At 48.5% G+C, this 17639-nt stretch overlaps 1 protein-coding gene across 5 annotated transcripts in view; it reads right to left on the bottom strand.

The window, feature by feature from the left end:
- The window catches only part of WNK2 (WNK lysine deficient protein kinase 2), a 120858-nt gene extending 115319 nt beyond the window's left edge, over positions 1 to 5539 (bottom strand). For all 5 annotated transcript variants that reach the window (XM_017830978.1, XM_017830980.1, XM_017830979.1 and 2 more), the window contains exon 1: positions 4817 to 5539. In XM_017830978.1, the coding sequence (XP_017686467.1) occupies positions 4817 to 5539 (723 nt within the window). The remainder of the gene's footprint in view (positions 1 to 4816) is intronic.
- Between the last annotated feature and the right edge of the window lie 12100 nt (positions 5540 to 17639).

Genomic DNA, 17639 nt, shown 5'->3' with positions numbered 1-17639 from the left:
CATCGGATGAATGTTGCCAGCCAGCAAGGACATTAACAAAAGACCAAATCCTAAAGTTCCTACCTTTTTCAGGAAGAAACCCCCTGGAATTTTGATACAGGGCAATAGGACATCCTCCCTCTTCCACATCATTAATCTCTCCAGCAGTGACTTGCCAGCTAAAGCAAAGTGACTGTCCATTTTACTGGCTCGCACTTTTAACCATGCTAACATATCTGCTTACACAAAAACGGTGTAAGCCACGATCCTTGGTCTCTTTAAATAACCACTTCACATCTTCTAAGTGAGCATAAGATGAAAGACACTGCATAAAAATTTAAGGTAAAAGTTATATAGGGATCATAGCCTTCCCTCACAGCATACTTAGAAATAAATAGCTTTTCCTCCCTTCCCCCATTCAAACTTGAAATCTTGCTTCAAGGAAATATTATCAGCCTTAGAAAGAAAAATTAGCAAATTCACTTAGGTCTAGAATCAATTATTTCAAATGCCCTTTTTATTCACCTTGCATTAAATCCAAGTCTAATCTCATCTTGTAATTCTAGACCATTCATGCCACATTAAAATCTGGCAGCTATCAGCCAACCTGGGTGAGCTTCTCATGTAAGGGATAAAAACTGAGATCAAGAAAATTCACATGATTCACATGCAGTGTTAATATGGGGATAGATAATATAAGACATGTCCAGAAACACATCCACATTTAGGACTTAATTTTCAGTTAAGATACATGCCCTCCAAAAACCTGAAGCTCCTGAATAACTGAGTGACTCCAAACATACAACGTACTTCCGTGTTTCTCCCTTTGGTTCAGGCAGTTTGGAGAGACTGGCAGTGACATAAAAGGGAAGGAGTGCTATGAAACTATGAATTAAAACACTTATCTTTTAAAGGTAATTTTTTCCTACAGAACTACACCAGAACTACCAGAAGCCCACAGAAAAGCTGGGGGGGGGGAGGTGGGAAGCAGGGGCTGGACATTGCCCCCTCAGAGCAGCATGCCTATTCTTGGGGTTTTACCATTACAAACCCTTGGTTTGGTGGCCACTGGAAAATGTTGGCAGAGCTATTCCAATATCCTGGATTTCTAATTTCAGCTATCTGGGTGGGGAAGGAGGACTGACCCCTGCTCATCTTTCGTTCCTACACAGCTGCCCAAACACCTCCAACAGCCAACACATGAACCGAGCTCAGCCCCAGGGAGCCCCGAAGGACCCCACACCTTGTCTCACCGAGCACCTGAACATAAAGTATCCTGAAGAAACCAGCATCCATCCAAGCATCCTACACCCTACCCATGTGTTGGGCGGAGAACAAAAAGCCTGGCTTCCCTGTGGCGATCACCAGCAGGCATTTCCCACTTCCCTGCAACAGCAGGATGAGACAGCCCATCCTTTCCACAGTTTTCAACAAAGAAAATTAAAATTAAATACAATCTCAGTATTCACAGTCCACGCAAGAACCGTAAAGTAGAATGAGGTCTCTGCCTTTGATAGCACCAGGTCTGACTCTTCGCAGTTTCCCTACATATTCCCAAAGGGAAATAGGATGGGCATTTTGAAACCATTCATCTAACTAAAAGGAATATTTGGCTTGCCAGCAGCCGACTGGCAAAGCCTGTATTCCTTATTCATGACCCAACATTTTACTTAGGAGTGCAACACTGCAACACTGTTATGCTGAAGCCTCACCACACAGCAATTGTACGCCACCAATTAAAATTAATTATAGCTGCTGAAAACCTTAGAATGCAAACCCTTCCAAAATGCAAGGGCACACTAATCCTGCTCTGGCACTTCAGCTTCAGGAAGGAACAATAACCTTATTTTCTAGCTAGAATTCAGCTACAGCTTTCACCTCTTCAGACAGGTCTAAAGCCCAGATCGTTTGGTTAGCGCTTGGATCCTGCCCTAATCAGAGCCACGATTTCAGTTCTGCAGCCTAAAGCCACGTTTTCAATGAAATAAAGCCACTGAACAAGAATAGCTCACGAGGCCTTTGTACAGACAGACAAAGACAGACACACAGGCAACAGCACAACTGGGCTGAAAAACCGCTGAGCCAGGACAGGGGATTAATGCCTGTGTGGAACCTCAACACCGCTCGCTGTAACTCCCCAGCTCGATCCTAGCAAGCACAAGCGCATCTCCAGATGAAAAACGAAGTACAGGTTGTTGCAATTTTTCCACAAAAACGCTCTGGGCTGGGTTCTGACGGTGTGAGGCTGCAGAGGAAGGCATTTTGTCTCCAACAGCACAGTGCTGATATGATGGCTTCCACTCAGTCTTCTGCTACCTATAGCTGAACTTGTAATTTGTAAGAGGAAGAGACAAACCCGAGTGTATCTAACCGGCACAGCTCACAAAAAAAAAAGTTTAAAAATCCCCCGAATAAAGGGAATTACTTGACAGCACCCTCTGAATGTTTTCCCCAAAATTCCCTTGCTGAATTTAGAGAGTATTCTACAAGTCAAAAAGCCGGAGACAACACAGCCATTCACAGCTTTGCCTCCTCCATGCAAACCCAGCCCAGAGGCACAGGCTTTAATCTCGTGGTCGTTAAAGGCTTTTGTCATTCAATGAGGCTTTCCCAACCCAGTGGCTTCAACACTCCCATACTATCTCACATTACCTGGCCTCTGGCATCACCCCCAAACCTGCAAACAGCACTGCTTAAGGAGACCCATCAGCCCCCGCCTTCCTCTAAGGATTCACACCAATATGTCTAAAGGAGTCAAACAATGGTTTTCTTTCCATAATTAGAGGCCTAAAATAAATCCTGTATTAAATTGAAAATATCTAGCACCTATCTGATTCAAGCTGAAGCACATATAGTGGAAACTAATTGACAGTGGAGAATTATACAGATTTCTTCACATGCAGTCAGCTCAAGAATTCCTAAACAAATGTAAATAGGAACAAGAAAGCCAATCACCAGGTGAGTAAGCTTCACAGCTCAGTTTTCCCTTCCCAGGCTCTTCCTTAGGTGTACATGACACAGACACTGGGTTTTTCATGCAGTGTTCTCCAATACATTTGGCAGGCTTTGGCCGTTAAAGCTGTTCTGTTACAGAAAATATGTTGAAAATACATGCCCCCGCCAGAGCATCCTAAGATAGCCTGGCACCGTGCTGAATTCCGGATCCCTGCCATGGCTCTGCAGTGATGGGGCTGGGCTGGAGGGACTGACAGAGGAGCAGCACTGGACTCTTCCTACGGGTAACCAACCCTCTGATAGCATCCCAATCACCATCCCTCATGGATTTCAGGCTGCTGAAGCAGAAGCTTCACACACTCAGAATTCAGTTCCCAGCAAAGCCAGACAAAGCCCAGGCCTGCCCCAAGGCTCCCCTCCAGCAGCCCTCTTTTAAACCCCCTTGGCAATCCCTCAGGCTCTCCCCTTTCCCCACAAACCCTGCAGTACCAGCCAGCCTGGGGGAGAGAGGGGTTCAGCCCCTCTCACCAGCCCACCATACTTTGCCAGGCAATTGTCTCCCATTCTGCATCCCTGTCTAATAAAAACCGGCAATGCACGGTTATGAAGTGTTCCCCATAATTCTTATTAAGGGAGCGGTGCTGCAGTGAATTATGATTATGTTGTGTAATGAAATCATCAGGGAACGTGGCTGCACGTCTATCCCCAGCTATCCTAGGCAGCCAGGAGTGATTTACAAAGATTGGGCCAACATTAAAAAATAAACAAACAATCGTGAGCTCAGACTTATTATATCCCCTTATTTCCACGTTACTCTCAAACTCTTGCAGGCCATAAAGCTCAGTCACCCAGCGGGAATTTAAAGACCCCAAATTGTAACTATGATTTAAGCCTAGTTCCACCTAAATTACAAGGTAATTCAGACTGAAAAAAAAAAAAAAGTCTGTCCTAGGTTTTTCTCTTAGATCGGTCTCACTCAAATGGATGCCAATGAAAGTGAGGTAACAGACGATAAAAGCTTCACAAGGAAAAAATTAAGCATTGTACTATGGTCGTTTTTACCGAAGGATACAAAAATCACCAAGAACGGGGTAGCAGCAAAAGGCAAAAACCAGCGAGAGACAGTATCTAAACCTTCATTCTCTTTAGATATTACAGGATTACTTTAAATATTACTGGATGATATAACTTCAATCTGAAGATCTAGAACTTTTATGTAAAAATCTTCCTTTCTAAAGGTATTTGGACAGGTCTTCAACCTAACCAAAGCACTAGGCACATGATGCCTAAAAAAAGGCAAGCACTGGGGCCCTTTGGAAGGTTTGATTCACCAGAAGCTGCCAACACCGACAATTTCACGGCAGAGAAAAGGGCAGGTCAGGGCGGGGGGAGCAGCTTCTCACCCTTTATGAAACCGTAGTGCATTTATATTTGTAGCAAAAGAGAATTTTGCTCATGAAAACGCACTGGCGGCCGTTGTCATTTTAACGCAGAGCTGCTGCCCGGCAAAGGGGCAGGGGCCGGGCCGGGCAGCCCCGCTCCGTTCGGCCGCTTCCCACGGCCGGGGCCGCCACGCGTGACCTTCGCTGCGCCAGGCCGGGTCCAGCGCCAGGCCGGGTCCAGCGCCAGGCCGGGTCCAGCGCGGCATCCTCGGCGGCAGCAGCGCCGGGCCGAGCGGGTTAAGCGTGGGAGGAGTGTACATAAGGTGGTAGATTCCGAGCCAATAGGGATATGGCGCTATAGTTAGACACTGGATCCTAAGCGATGGTGACCATAAAGGCTGCGCAGGGCTGAGCCGCTCTGGATGATACCGGCACGGTGCCCTTAGTTCCCGGCTTATAAGGCAGAAAAAAAAAAGCACAGGAGGATCAGCTGGTCTTACCTGCAGTTCACACCAAGCGACTTCCACCCACGTCTCCGTGTCCAGACCCTTATAGACCGTTTTGAAGGATCCCCGCCCGAGTTCAATATCAAACTTTAGGAACCTGCCATCCAACGAGGTGGCAACGGCTTTCATGTCAGCCTCTTCCTCGGGCTCCTCTTTCTTAGCCTTGCCCTGGTCCTTGCCAGCATCCTGCGCCTCTCTGCGCTCCGCATCCTTGCCAGGCTCCTTCTGCTCCTCGGCGCTCGCGGCGCTGCCCGGGGCCGGCGCTGCCCGCGGCTCCCCGGGGGGCTCGGCCTCCCGGCCGGCCGCCTCCGCCGCCCCCTGCCCCGCCTTCGCCCGCTCCGCGATTATCCTCCTGGTTTTGGGGAGCAGGATGATTCTCCGCTGGTGCTCCGCCTCGGGCAGGTCGAACGCGGGCTCCTCCTGGTCCGAATCCACCACGCTCCGCCGCAGGAACCGCTGGTGGACCAGCTTGGGGTCCCTGGAGCCGGGGCCGCGGGGCGGCGGGGGGGGGGCCCCGGGCGCTCCAGGGGCTCCCGGCACTGCAGAAGCGTCCGTGCCCGCGGCCGCCCCACTCCCCCCGCCGCCGGGCCCATCCATGTTCACGCCGGTGTCCGCAGCCGGGGGAGCGCCGGGCTCGGCAGTCGCTGGAACCCCGCCACGGCCGCCGCCTCTGCCGCCCCGCCGAGGTGCCGCTCTGGCATCGCCCCCAGTTTCCATCCGGCCCGAGGTCTCAGCGCCCGCCGCCGCCCTGGCCCGGGGGAGTCACCGCGAGCCGCGCCCGCGCCGCCACCTGCGCGGGGGCGAGCGCAGCCCCGCGGCCCAGCCCGGCCCCCCCCGGGCACCTCCCCCGGCCCCGGGGCTCCGACCAGCCGGGCCCCCGGGCCGGGCCGCGGCCGCGCTGTCCCCGGCAGGGGCGCGGCCGGGAGCGCCGGTGCGGCTGCGGGCTGAGGTGCGCGGCGGGGCCGCCTCACCTGCGGCGGGGCCGCGCACAAAGGCGCCGCTGGGCCGCTACTTACGTGCGGGGCCGGGGGCTGCGGGGCCGGGGGCTGCCGCGCTCGGCGCCATGCGGGGGAGGAGGGGCGGCTCCGCCGAGCGTGCGCTGCCCGCGCTGCGCGGCGGGGCCGGGGCAACCGCTGCCGGTGCGGGGCTCCGCGGCTCGGCTCGGCTCGGCTCGGCTCGGCCCGCCCCTGCGCCGCAGCCCGCCCCCGCCGCAGCGCCGGCCCGGCCGCNCCCGCCCCCGCCGCAGCGCCGGCCCGGCCGCGCCTCCCGCTCCGCGCCCCGCGGCTCGGCGCGCTCTGCCTGCGGGGGCCCCGCCGCCGCTTTTGTCAATGGGGAGCGTTCCCGGGCGGCGCCCATTTAAGGCACCGGCGCTCGGCGGCCGCCAATGAGGCTGCGGAGGGCGGGCGGCCCCCGTCGTGTCTCCAGCCTCCCAGACCCCCCCGGCCCGGCCCCGCCGCAGACAATGGGAGGGTCCCGCGCCCCGCCGCCGCCTTGCCCCGCGCTCGGCAGGTGCCCGCGCGGCCCCGAGAGCATCCACGGAGAACATCCACCGAGAGCACCCTCCCCGAGGGCATCCCCCCGCAAGCATCGCCCCGAGAGCGTCCTCTCCAGAGCATCCCTCCCAGAGCATCCCCCTAGAGCATCCCACACACACACGCGCACACACACATCTCCCTCGGAGCATGTCCCCGAGAGCGTCCCCCCCGCGAGGGTGCGGGTGTGGGTGAGCAGAGCGGTCCCGCAGTTCCATTCGATCTCTGGATCCAGGAGATGGCTACGCCAAGCAGCCCGTTATCTCCGGGAAAGTCACTTAGAGGGAACCAGATACTCTTCCCACTCGGCACCTTCAGCATCCCTCAAATGGAAAACACAAAAAGGGTCCGACCAGCCGTGCTTGGCCACTGCAAACACCACTCGGCCCCTGTGCTACAGTGTCGCAGGTCAGAACACATGACCGGTCTCACAGGGCTCACAGAGATTGTCTTTTGGGTTTTTTTCCTTCATTCTAGGCAGTTCATAAATCACTCTATGAATATTGACCCTTTGGTTCAGTGTGATTGACACTTGGAATTAGGCTGGACAAAGGGAACTCAGATCCGGAGACCGAGCTGTGCTTCCAGAACCTGGAGCAGTGCATCCAGCTCTGGGGGCATCAGCACAAGAAGGACACAGACCTGTTGGAGCGGGTCCAGGGGAGGCCACAAAAATAATCAGAGGGATGGAGCCCCTTTACTCTGGAGCCAGGCTGGGAGAGCTGAGGCTGTTCAGCCTGGAGAAAAGAAGGCTCCAGGGAGACCTTAGAGCCCCTTCCAGTGCCTAAAGAGGCTCCAAGAGAGCTGGAGAGGGACTTTGAGCAAGGGCCTGGAATGACGGGACAAGAGGGAATGGTTTTTCACTGCCAGAGTGGGATGGGATGGGTTAGATGGGATATTGGGAAGGAATTCTTCTCTTTGAGGGTGGTAAGGCCCTGGCACAGGTTGCCCAGAGAAGCTGTGGCTGCCTCATCCTTGGAAGTGTCCAAGGCCAGGTTGGATGGGGCTTGGAGCAACCTGAGATAGTGGAAGGTGTCCCTGCCATGGCAGGGGGTTGGAATGAGATGAGCTTAAAGATCCCTTCCAGCCCAAGCCGTTCTGTGATTCACCCCTAGGTGAGGTCGGAGATGCGGGACACGAGCTTTGCCAAAGGCTGCGCCCGGTGACAGCTGTGACATTTCTGCTCTGTAAAATCACAAAAGGACTCTGGCCACCACTGCTGCCAAGCTGCTTTCTCAAGTATTAGGTTCATACAAACATACCATATGTTTTAGTAATTAAAATTTAAGTAAATAGAAAAGTATAAAAAGAGAAGGCTTAGCAAGTAATTATTCCCTGAGATTTCTAAAGGAAAGGAAGCTGACTGCCAGGCAACCATAATTAGTTCTTCTTTTAATTAATTCATTTTTAGTTAAATTTAAAAAAAAACCAAAACAAAACAAAACAAAAAACCTTTTAAAATAAAACAGGTAGTTATTGTCAATGGAAACTCTGGTGCTTTATTTTTATAAATCACAGTTGACTAATAATTCAGCATCATGGATGCATTTGATCTTTCAGTGGTTTGCTTTTTGAAGTGTTCATATATCAATGATATTTCTAGGACTTGCAATTGTGGCGTAAAACACAGATTTGTGTGATGTGTACAAACCCAGAATTCCCAAACATTTGTCCTGTAAGCTCAGCTTTGCTCCTCTCCACAGATGGCGGTTCCACACACATAAAGCCCTCTGCAGTTATCAGAAGAAAAGCAGGGAAGGTGAAGAGCTCTGACACCTTCTCCCTCTTATTACATAAATTGACCTAGAACTCTCTTCCCAGCAAGGGATATTCCCACCACTATGTAGAAAAAAGGACAAGATTCAGAGAGGGCTAAAAGTAGCTGGCAGTGTTTCACTCTGCAGGTGGACAGGAGAAAAGGGGAATATCCTAGAGCTGACCAAATACCAACCCCAAAATCCACAATCAAGAAAAATATGGGGGGAAAAAAAAGAGACTGGATTCCCCCATCTGCCTGTCATGGCCAGGCCTTCTGTGGAAAGCAGGGATCTGCACACTCTCAGGCAAGCAGAGTATCCCAAACCAGCCTCAGGAGGACACACAGTCACTGCCAGGCTGCAGTGATGTCCCCTGACCCATTCCCAGGGCTCTGCAAGCAAAACAAGATCTGTTCTCACACCACTTTTCTCACAACTGAGCTTTCTCCAGTGTTTGTTGTGCTGTCCAGTGCCAGATGGTGCCCAGAGCTCTTCCCGTATTGATTTGTCTACTGAAAAATTAGCACAATTTGCATGTCACAAACCTAATCATGATCCACTATCAAGTGCTCTGAATCTGTTACATGGAGGATCTCTAGTACTGAAATGGAAAGAAAAAGCTTCTCCCCGCTGCTGGTGTTTAACCTTCTCCATTGTTTGCTGCCTTATGTTTGCTCCTCATGCCCAGCTGAGTGGCTCTGGGCAGCAGTGTGGCAGCACGTGGCAGTGTGTGGCACTAGGGGACCAGGACCAGCACCAGGCTCCAGCAGTGTCACACATGCAGAGTGGAGTGGCAGCTCTGGGGCTGGTCCATTGTCTGATCCAGCGCTCCACAGCAGGTAGCAATGGCCCTTCCCAGCAGTGGGATGTTCCCCAGAAGACAGAGAACTGTCAGGAGCTGTCATTCCAGGCTTCCCAGGTGTCAGTGACAACAACGGACACAGAGCTGGGGAGATGCCCAGCACTGGTTCTGCCGTGTCCTCTGCCCTCTGTCCCACAGCCAGCCCAGTGTCCCACGCTCGGGGAGGGGAGCTCAGCCAGCACACAGCCCACCCTGAGTACAGAGTGGTTGGACTCTTGTCTCTACCATCAATACAAAGCCCCTCGGCCAGGAACAGACACCTACAATGTTTCCTTATGTTTCCATAAGTAAAAGCTTCTTTCCCGTGCAGTGACCACGCCCTGGAACAGGCTGCCCACAGCGGGTGTAGAGTCTCCCTCACTGCAGACACTCCAGAACCAGCTGTGGACACAATCCTGTGCCATGTGCCCTGGGATGACTCTGCTTGAGCAGGGGGGTTGGACCAGATGACCCACTGTGGTCCCCCCCAGCCTCACCCATCCTGTGATTAGCTACTTTATTAGGGTCCCTCTACCTTCCTTGCTTTACCCAGAACAGAAATGTGTTATTGACTCTCCTGCTGAGCTGTTTCAGCCCTGTGCAAGCCAGCAGACAGACAGACAGACATAAGGACACTATGTTACCAATCACAGCAGACTACATCAGTATGCATTATTGACAAAGGGCATGGAAAAAGACAAACAGTTACAGTCTTCCCAATTGTTAGAGCATCAACAATCACCAGAGCAAGCTGGAAGCACCTTCACCCTTGAGAGCTCACTGGTATGCAGATGGCACTGGAAATTATAGCACATTTCAACTAATAGGTAGTGAAGGTGCTACCTCAGAGAGTGACCTTAATCAAGCCTTTGACTTGGAGAACTGCTCTTTGCAGGTATGAAAGCCAAGTTGCTCATCCCCTGGGTGAAATTCCCTCTCCACGCAGGAGGCTGAGTGAGCCACACATTGTCCCAGAGCACAGATGGACATTTCCACTTGACAAGCAGATTAACACTGGTCTGCCTGTGACTCCCCTCACTGATGGCAGGAACAGTCAGCAGCTCATTGACACAGAGCAGGACAGCTTGTCCCAATTAATAGCTAGTGTTAGTTTTAAAGTAATAGCCATTATTCTCTTCCCAAATTTGTTAGTTGTGAGTGAGGAAGTTCAGTCCAGTTCAACCAGCTTGACTTTCAGGTTCTCAGATACGGAGAAATTTTTGTTTGTTTAGAATAAATGTTTGCAGGGGACTGTGAAAACATTTATATTGGCCTCCACTTTCCTACTAACTTGCTTTTTTGTGTAATTTACAGCTTGATTGAAAACAGGGCAAATACCTATTGAGAGCTAATTTCAGTTGCACCCAGGATGTGCTCTTACACCTACACATGCTACTGACCCTAATGTAGTGTTATATAGTAATTGTGTTTTCTTTAAAAGAACAATAACAACCATTTAAAAACCCAGTTTCCCAATACATTCTTCACTAGGTCATCTGTGTTCTGTTCTAGCTATTAGTTTATAGACACAATATAGATACAATAGTTCAAGTAACATAGAATCATAGATTCCTAGAAGGATTCAAGGTCATCTCATTCCATCCCCCTGCCATGGGCAGGGACACCTTCCACTAGCCCAGGTTGCTCCAAGCCCTGTCCAACCTAGTCTTGGACACTTCCAGGGATGGGGCAGCCACAGCTTCTCTGGGCAACCTGTGCCAGGGCCTTACCTCCTTCATAGTAAAGAACTGCTTCCTAAGTATCAATTGTTCTCAAATTAATGTTTGGACTTGATGTTAAAGGCCTTTTCCAACATTAACAATTCGGATTCTATGATTCTAAGTCACCGAGTTAATACAAACTTATCTCAAAGGTGTCAAGAAGCATCTCTGTGTGTCCAAATGATGGATGCTGTTGGCAAACTCACCTGGCAAGTGCAGGGAGCCAGGCAGAGAGGGGTGGGAAGGTGTGCATCACTCACTCCGGGAGGGGCTGAGCTCCATTTATCTTTGTTTGCCCTCCAGTACGACACTGGTACAACACATTGTTATAACATGCATGGCAAGCTTAGACTGAAAAAATGTTCTGTGTTTTTAATTCCTACAGATTTTAATAGGCATAACAATATGCCACCACATTACCTCTCAGGTTCCTTAAATAAACAAGCTTAATGATGCTGCACAGAAGTAATGGGCATTAGTGTCTTCATTGCTGTACGGATTTATGAGGTGTGCTTGCTGGTCCCCGGCCCAGGAGGCAGCTGTGCCCAGGGATCTGTGCTCTGGCCTCCCTGAAGGGCAGCTGAGTCAGCAAAATGACAGTTATTTTACAATTCCATACAATTTTCATGGAGCATCATCTCTCCATGCCACTTCATGAAGGTGAGGTTTATTTTTCAGACAGGCAGGCTGTCACCTTTCCCCCCCCAAATCTGACCGAGGATGAATAGTTGTTTTAAAATAACTGCATAATTCCAAAGTTTGTATTGAATTATTTATCTGCTTTTATTTGCCAGGAAATGATGGCTTTGAGCCTGCCATAAACCCAAATGAATGACCCAATTAATTTCCCAAAGCTCCTGTGTGGCCACGGGGATTGCAAGAGTTCAAACAGCATGTTGGGTTTTTTGAAAACCTCTCCCCCTTTTTGTGCCATTTCCTGCTACGATCCCTGAGGTACCTTTATAATGAAAACAAAATAAATGGAAAGAGCAACGTAAGGATTAGATCAAAACAAAGAACAGAGTAAAACAGACCAAATCAAGGAGTTGAATGTAACACTTCACAGCACGGTTAGGACTCTCCAAAATGGCAATGTTGAAGTTGAGCAAGTGAATAGCCTTTACTTTTTATTTTTAGCATGGAGCTGTATTTTATCAAAGAGCCCATCTAACACATTGTGTTGCAAAATAGGCCAATTTAAGACATGATGACAGTGCCATTATTCCTCCTGACATAAAAGATGGGGCATAAGTTCTTCTAAGTTTAATAAGAACATCTGCTGATCTCGTCTCCACGCAACACTGCTCGTTACACTGAGCTCTTTGATCCTGGCTTTTCTATGAACTGAAGGAGTGGTGAGAGCACAAAACCTCAGCACGACCCCTCCCTTGGTGCCATGGGCATTTGGTGACTGGGCTCCTGTCATCAACGAGTCAGAACCAGCACCAGGCTTGAGATTTCTGTTTGCCTGACTAGTTCCAGTGACTCTGAACACACCACTCAGAGGAACAGTCAAAAGTCACAAACACCTGAAGTGAAAACAGTATTTACAAAGGTAAACCACATAAGTTATATAGAGACTGTGTCACACACAAACAAAAGACCTGAGGAATTCCAAACAGCCTTCCTCCTCCACCCTCCTGTCCAGCACACTGACACTTCGTTTTGAAGTGCTCTTAGGTAAGCAGCACTCACCACTGGCTTCCTGAGGGGTGTCACCACATGGACACACAGAACTCTAAGCCCATTTTGGGGGTCACGAGAAGGACAAGGGACTTTTTGCAGTCCCAAGGTGATTGATGTGCACAGCACCTGGCCTTTCAGTCCTGACTGCCCTTCTGGAATGCTAAGGGATCATTGGAAAACAGGCAAAACAATCAGGATAAAGAGGTCCATCGATTGAATCAGTGCAGGACACAGAATATGGGCTGTACAGGAGGGGTGGCCTCATGTCATCAAGTACAGTCGTATGTGATTGCTCAGTATAATCGTGCTCTTCTCTCTGCCTGCTCCCCTGAAAACATCTGAAAAAGTCATGGAATCACTAAGGTTGGAAAAGCCCTCTAAGATCATTGAGTTCAAACACTAAACCAGCACTGTTGTGTTCACCACTAAACCACGTCCTCAAGTCCACATCTACAAATCTGTTAAATCCCTCTCAGGACGGTGACTCCACCACTGCCCTGGGCAGCCCCTGCGAGAGCTGGGCATCTCTTTTGGGGAAGAAATTTTCCCTAATATCCAATCTAAACCTCTCCTGGGCAACTTGAGGCTATTTCCTCTTGTCCTGTCACTTATTACTTTGGAGAAGAGACCAAACCCTACCTGGCTACACGTTCCTTTCATGTAGTTTCTGAGAGCAAAAAGGTCCCCCCTGAGCTTCATTTTCTCCACTTTAAGCTGCATCATCCTTTTGGGCAGAATTACACGTGTGGCTTTTTTCCTTCTAATAAGTATTAGTGGAGACACAGTGGACACCAGCCACTGGTGCAGGTTTCAGAGAGTCACAGCCAATTCTGAATTGCTTTTAGAGCTCCTGACAGAATTTTGTTCTTACTCTTTGTGAAATGCTGCTCCAGAGGAATGTTGATACCAGTTCTCAGTATTTGATAAATACGTACGGCACATTGCTATGTCAAAAAATTGCTTCTCATCTGTCAGTCCAACACAACAAAAGAGATATTGAGCAATACCACGGTGTAAAGAAGCTGCAATTACTGTTTCCAGTTCCCAAGAGGAAGCCAGAAAATCCATTGAAAGTACCTCAGACTGCATACAATAGATTCCAGGACTGAATTCTCTCTTCTTTCTCCTGCTCTTCCCTGACAACAGCAGAAGGCTGCACATGGAACCTTGATCTCTCAAGACTCTGCTCAGGCAGTCGGCATCCTGCATGAGAAAGGGCTTAGGAGGAGCCGTTGAGACCTGTTAGTTACAACATACCTACAACAATAAAAGCAACAGATCTCACTTCGGGTACCAAACACCAAGGTCTGGAGTTCAGGTTCAGGTGTTAAAATTCAGAATCCCCAAAACACCAGATAGCACTCATTGGACAGTATTATTCATCTGATGATTTAGAATAAGGAAAGTATTAGGCAAACATACAAAATTAGGACTCATTAAGATTTGTAGAGCAACTAATTTATATTTAACAACAGATAGTTTAGACGACAACAGAGCCAAATCACTGTAATATCCTGAATTTCCAGGTAGGCTCTAAGCACAAGTCTGAGCATATAATTAGCCAAGGTCCCAGTTCTGGTTTAGTTGAACTGACTGGCCATTGATTTAAATGAAGGTAGAAATGGTGTGCAACGTAATAATTTCCCTGTTTGACTATGGATCATTGTCCCTGTCTTTGTTGAGTAAAAACATGCTTTCAAACAAACGTGAGGTCTCCCACCCAGATACATCTACACATTCCCAAAATTCTGTCAGGGAAAATAAAACCATTCTATATCTGAAAAATAAACCAAATGTGACATAACTCTACCCATCCTATATGTCAGAAATTCCAAGATCCTAAGCTCGTATTTTAACTCCTTCTTTGAAATTAAAACACTAGGTATTTTACTGATTTCGAGAGAAGGGATGGTTACCAAAGTCATTACCAGCTGGGCACCAGCATCTCATTAATTTAGAACTTATGGTACACTTTTGGGTTTACTTCCTTGGTAGGGATTTGGCCCATTTTCAAGACCCAGTGACAGCTGATTGTGTAATCAAAGACTAAGTTCGCAGAACAATGTATGTGATAGCCAAAATCACTAAGCTCCACCAAGTGGCACATGAGAGAAGGTGTTGCTATAATGTGTGAGCATTAGAATGGTTTCAAAGGTTACTGATCTTCCTTCATCCTGCCATAATTAATTATATATCTACTTATGTTCTCCTACTTATAGGTGGCAGAGGAGTAGGGCACTGAGAGATTCTTTGCAATACAGTTATTATCCACATAGTATTCAACTTGTGATCCTGCAGTACAGATCTACTCATCCATCCCACTGGTTACCATGAAATCACAGAATATCCTGAGCTGGAAGGGACCCATCAGGATCATTGTGTCCAACTCCATGCGTGTCTGTACTTTGAGCTGCAGATGCATCATGTCCTTAAAGAGACATATCATTAGATAAATACTTTAAATAAATATATGAATGGAAAAATTTGAACAATTCCTTGTTAATAGAGTGCATATTTGGCTACTTATCTCTACTGCCAATATTTCAATGATCTTCTCACTTTGGAGCCAGGTACAAAGAACACCTCCATGTTACAGGTACTTTTGGCAAACATGTAGCAAATGTTTTTCCTGAAATGCTGCTACATTTGGATTTCATACACATAGACCAGGAAATTCAAACTGACTATCAATGCCAGCACAGTGGGATACAATTTTGCAATCTCTTTGCAGATTTTTTTTTTAATGAGGTGAGTTGTGCAAGTTCCACACTCCTGCATAACCCCCTGCAGAATCAGGGCCTCTACGGACATACACATCTGATCCACAAACCTCTGGTGTTGCTCATTTCTGTTCCTGGGCAGGACACACGTGGGCAAACCAGCACCAAACCCAATGATGGTTCCTGCTCTGGTATGTTCCCAGAGGTTAAATTAACCCATATCCCTTTTTGGAAACACTAGAGAAGTATATGGCAGGCAAGAGAAACTCACAAAGACAGCAGTGTACTACAAGTGCTGACAGTCTTGATCCCCAAGGCGGGAACACCTTCACAAGTCCCGCCCCATCCCACAGGTTCAGGTTGCCATTTCCACTCTAGTTTCACTAGCCAGGTCTTTATTTATGATTAGGTAAAGTCTAAAAGCATGTCTGCTTTTTCCAGCTATGTCAGCTGATGTGATGGTCATCATTTTCACCCAGAAAAAAAACCCCGACAATCTTCATTGCACAGAACTCTAAAGATGTCACTTTTAGGTTCACTTAACATGTTTAATCTCAACTCCAGCACGGTGTTTTCCCCTCTCAGTGAACAATTCAGAATTGCAGTGCACCCCCAGGGCAGAGATAGAGGCTGAACACACTACGGGAAAGGTCCCAACACCCTGGGACACGTCCCATAGTGATTGCAACAACTGAAGTCCATTGCAGTTATTCAGAAAACTTCTACCAGTAGTGTTTGGGGGGGGTCTTTTGCCCTTTGTTTATTTTGAAGGGGACCATTATATGTCATATAACATATTTTAAATTCTGAATTTAGCATGGGAAATAAGTCAGTTGTGCCCAGGGCATAGAAGGAGAGACCACACTGGCAGAATAAAAACAGCAACTACTGCACAATTCCCTGACTGAACTGGCACGATGGAGAGTGTGGCAGCAGCGAGAGCGAGGTGCTGAAGCTGCCACTCCAACCATCAGGCATCTCAGGGCTGATAATCAGATCAGTCTGGGACTGTTAGGATGGCAGAACCTCGAGCCAGGGAGGGAAGGAAGGAAAAACGACCCCCAACAAAGGGAAAAGAGTGAACAAAATGCACACAAGAAAAATAGGTAATATCATCTTACAGTGTTAGGATTAGGAACTACTACAACCAGATTTCCATGTCTCATTTGATCAGGGAAGCCCTTAAGTAGCACCACTCTTTTCTCCAGATTTCTCTGCTCAGGAAGGAGGTCTTTGCCATCAGCAAATATGTTGGAAAGATGTTAGAAGAGATATTTGATGATTTTCAAAGGAGTGTCTGTGACCTATTGAGACTTGTGTACAGAACTTGTATGAAATGGGAACACTGAAAGGCAGAAAACCCTTGGGTGGCAATGTGATAACCTGAAGAAATTGGATTCCCTGTCCTCCTCCTCAGACACTTGTTGAATCTTGCCACAAGTCAAAGTTATCTTCTGCATTGGGACAACTAAAACTTTTTGCAGACACATTTCAATTCTTACTACATATAACATCTTATCGAACAAAACACGGCCATTGTGGCATGGAGCTGTGTCAGGGGAGGCTTAAACTGGATATTAGGAAAAGATTCTTCTCCCAGAGAGTGGAACAGGCTCCCTAGGGCAGTAGTCATGGCCTCAAGTCTGACAGATTTCAGGACAATGCTCTTAGGGACAGGGTGGGATTGTTGGGGTGTCCTGTGCAGGGCCAAGGGTTGGGCTGGATGATGCCTGTGGGTCCCTTCTAGCTCAGGAGATTCTATGGCTCTATGGTTCTATGTTTTATCAGTGTCCTACTGGTCAGACCAGAGTGACTAAAGCTCATTTAAACACTGCAAGCTCTCTAAAAATCGTGTTAGATTTTAATCTTGGCCCAAGATAATTCAAGGTATTTTTCTCGCTCTCGCATATTACTTGTCTCAGTAACGTCAGGACTGACATTAAAAGAGCTTCCCTAGCACAGAGGAGAAGCTATTACTATGTTCTCAGGGCTTAAAGATGAATGTCTTTTAATATAAAAGTTTCCTAGCAACATGTGTTCTCAGCCTAGAACGTATTCCAGAGGCAGTGATGCTTTCAGTATTGTCTTGATCCCTCTGTCTGAACCCTGTGCTCTGTTGCCATCCCTGCCTTCACAACCCATAATACTCCAGAACAGCAGCCTCCTTTTCCCAGGTTCAGCTTCTCACCGTCTCCCACTTTGATCTGACACACAAAAACATGTACCCACCCTCATCTAGCGATGTGGATCTGCTGCCTTTCTCCAGCTCTGCACGAGCATCTGCTTTCTCCTCGCTGAATATCAGTCTCCTGAGGATTTGTGGCTCTCATGTTACTCAGACTGCACACACTCCAAACTGGGCAGCTGTTCTATCTGTGTCTGGAGAGCTGTGGGGGATAAGGATGGCCCTGGACCAGAGCCAGCAGGGAAAGGGAAGGTTTGGGAAGGGAAGGTTTGGGAAGGTTTGGGGAGGGGATGGAGAGGTTTTGGGAGGGGAGAGGAGGAGAGAGGAGGGGAGGAGAGGGGAGGAGAGGTTTTGGGAGGAGAGGTTTTGGGAGGA

Source organism: Lepidothrix coronata, unplaced genomic scaffold, assembly GCF_001604755.1.
Source record: "Lepidothrix coronata isolate B3197 unplaced genomic scaffold, Lepidothrix_coronata-1.0 Scaffold186, whole genome shotgun sequence".
Taxonomy (NCBI): domain Eukaryota; kingdom Metazoa; phylum Chordata; class Aves; order Passeriformes; family Pipridae; genus Lepidothrix; species Lepidothrix coronata.
This window is presented reverse-complemented; position numbering and strand designations above follow the sequence as displayed.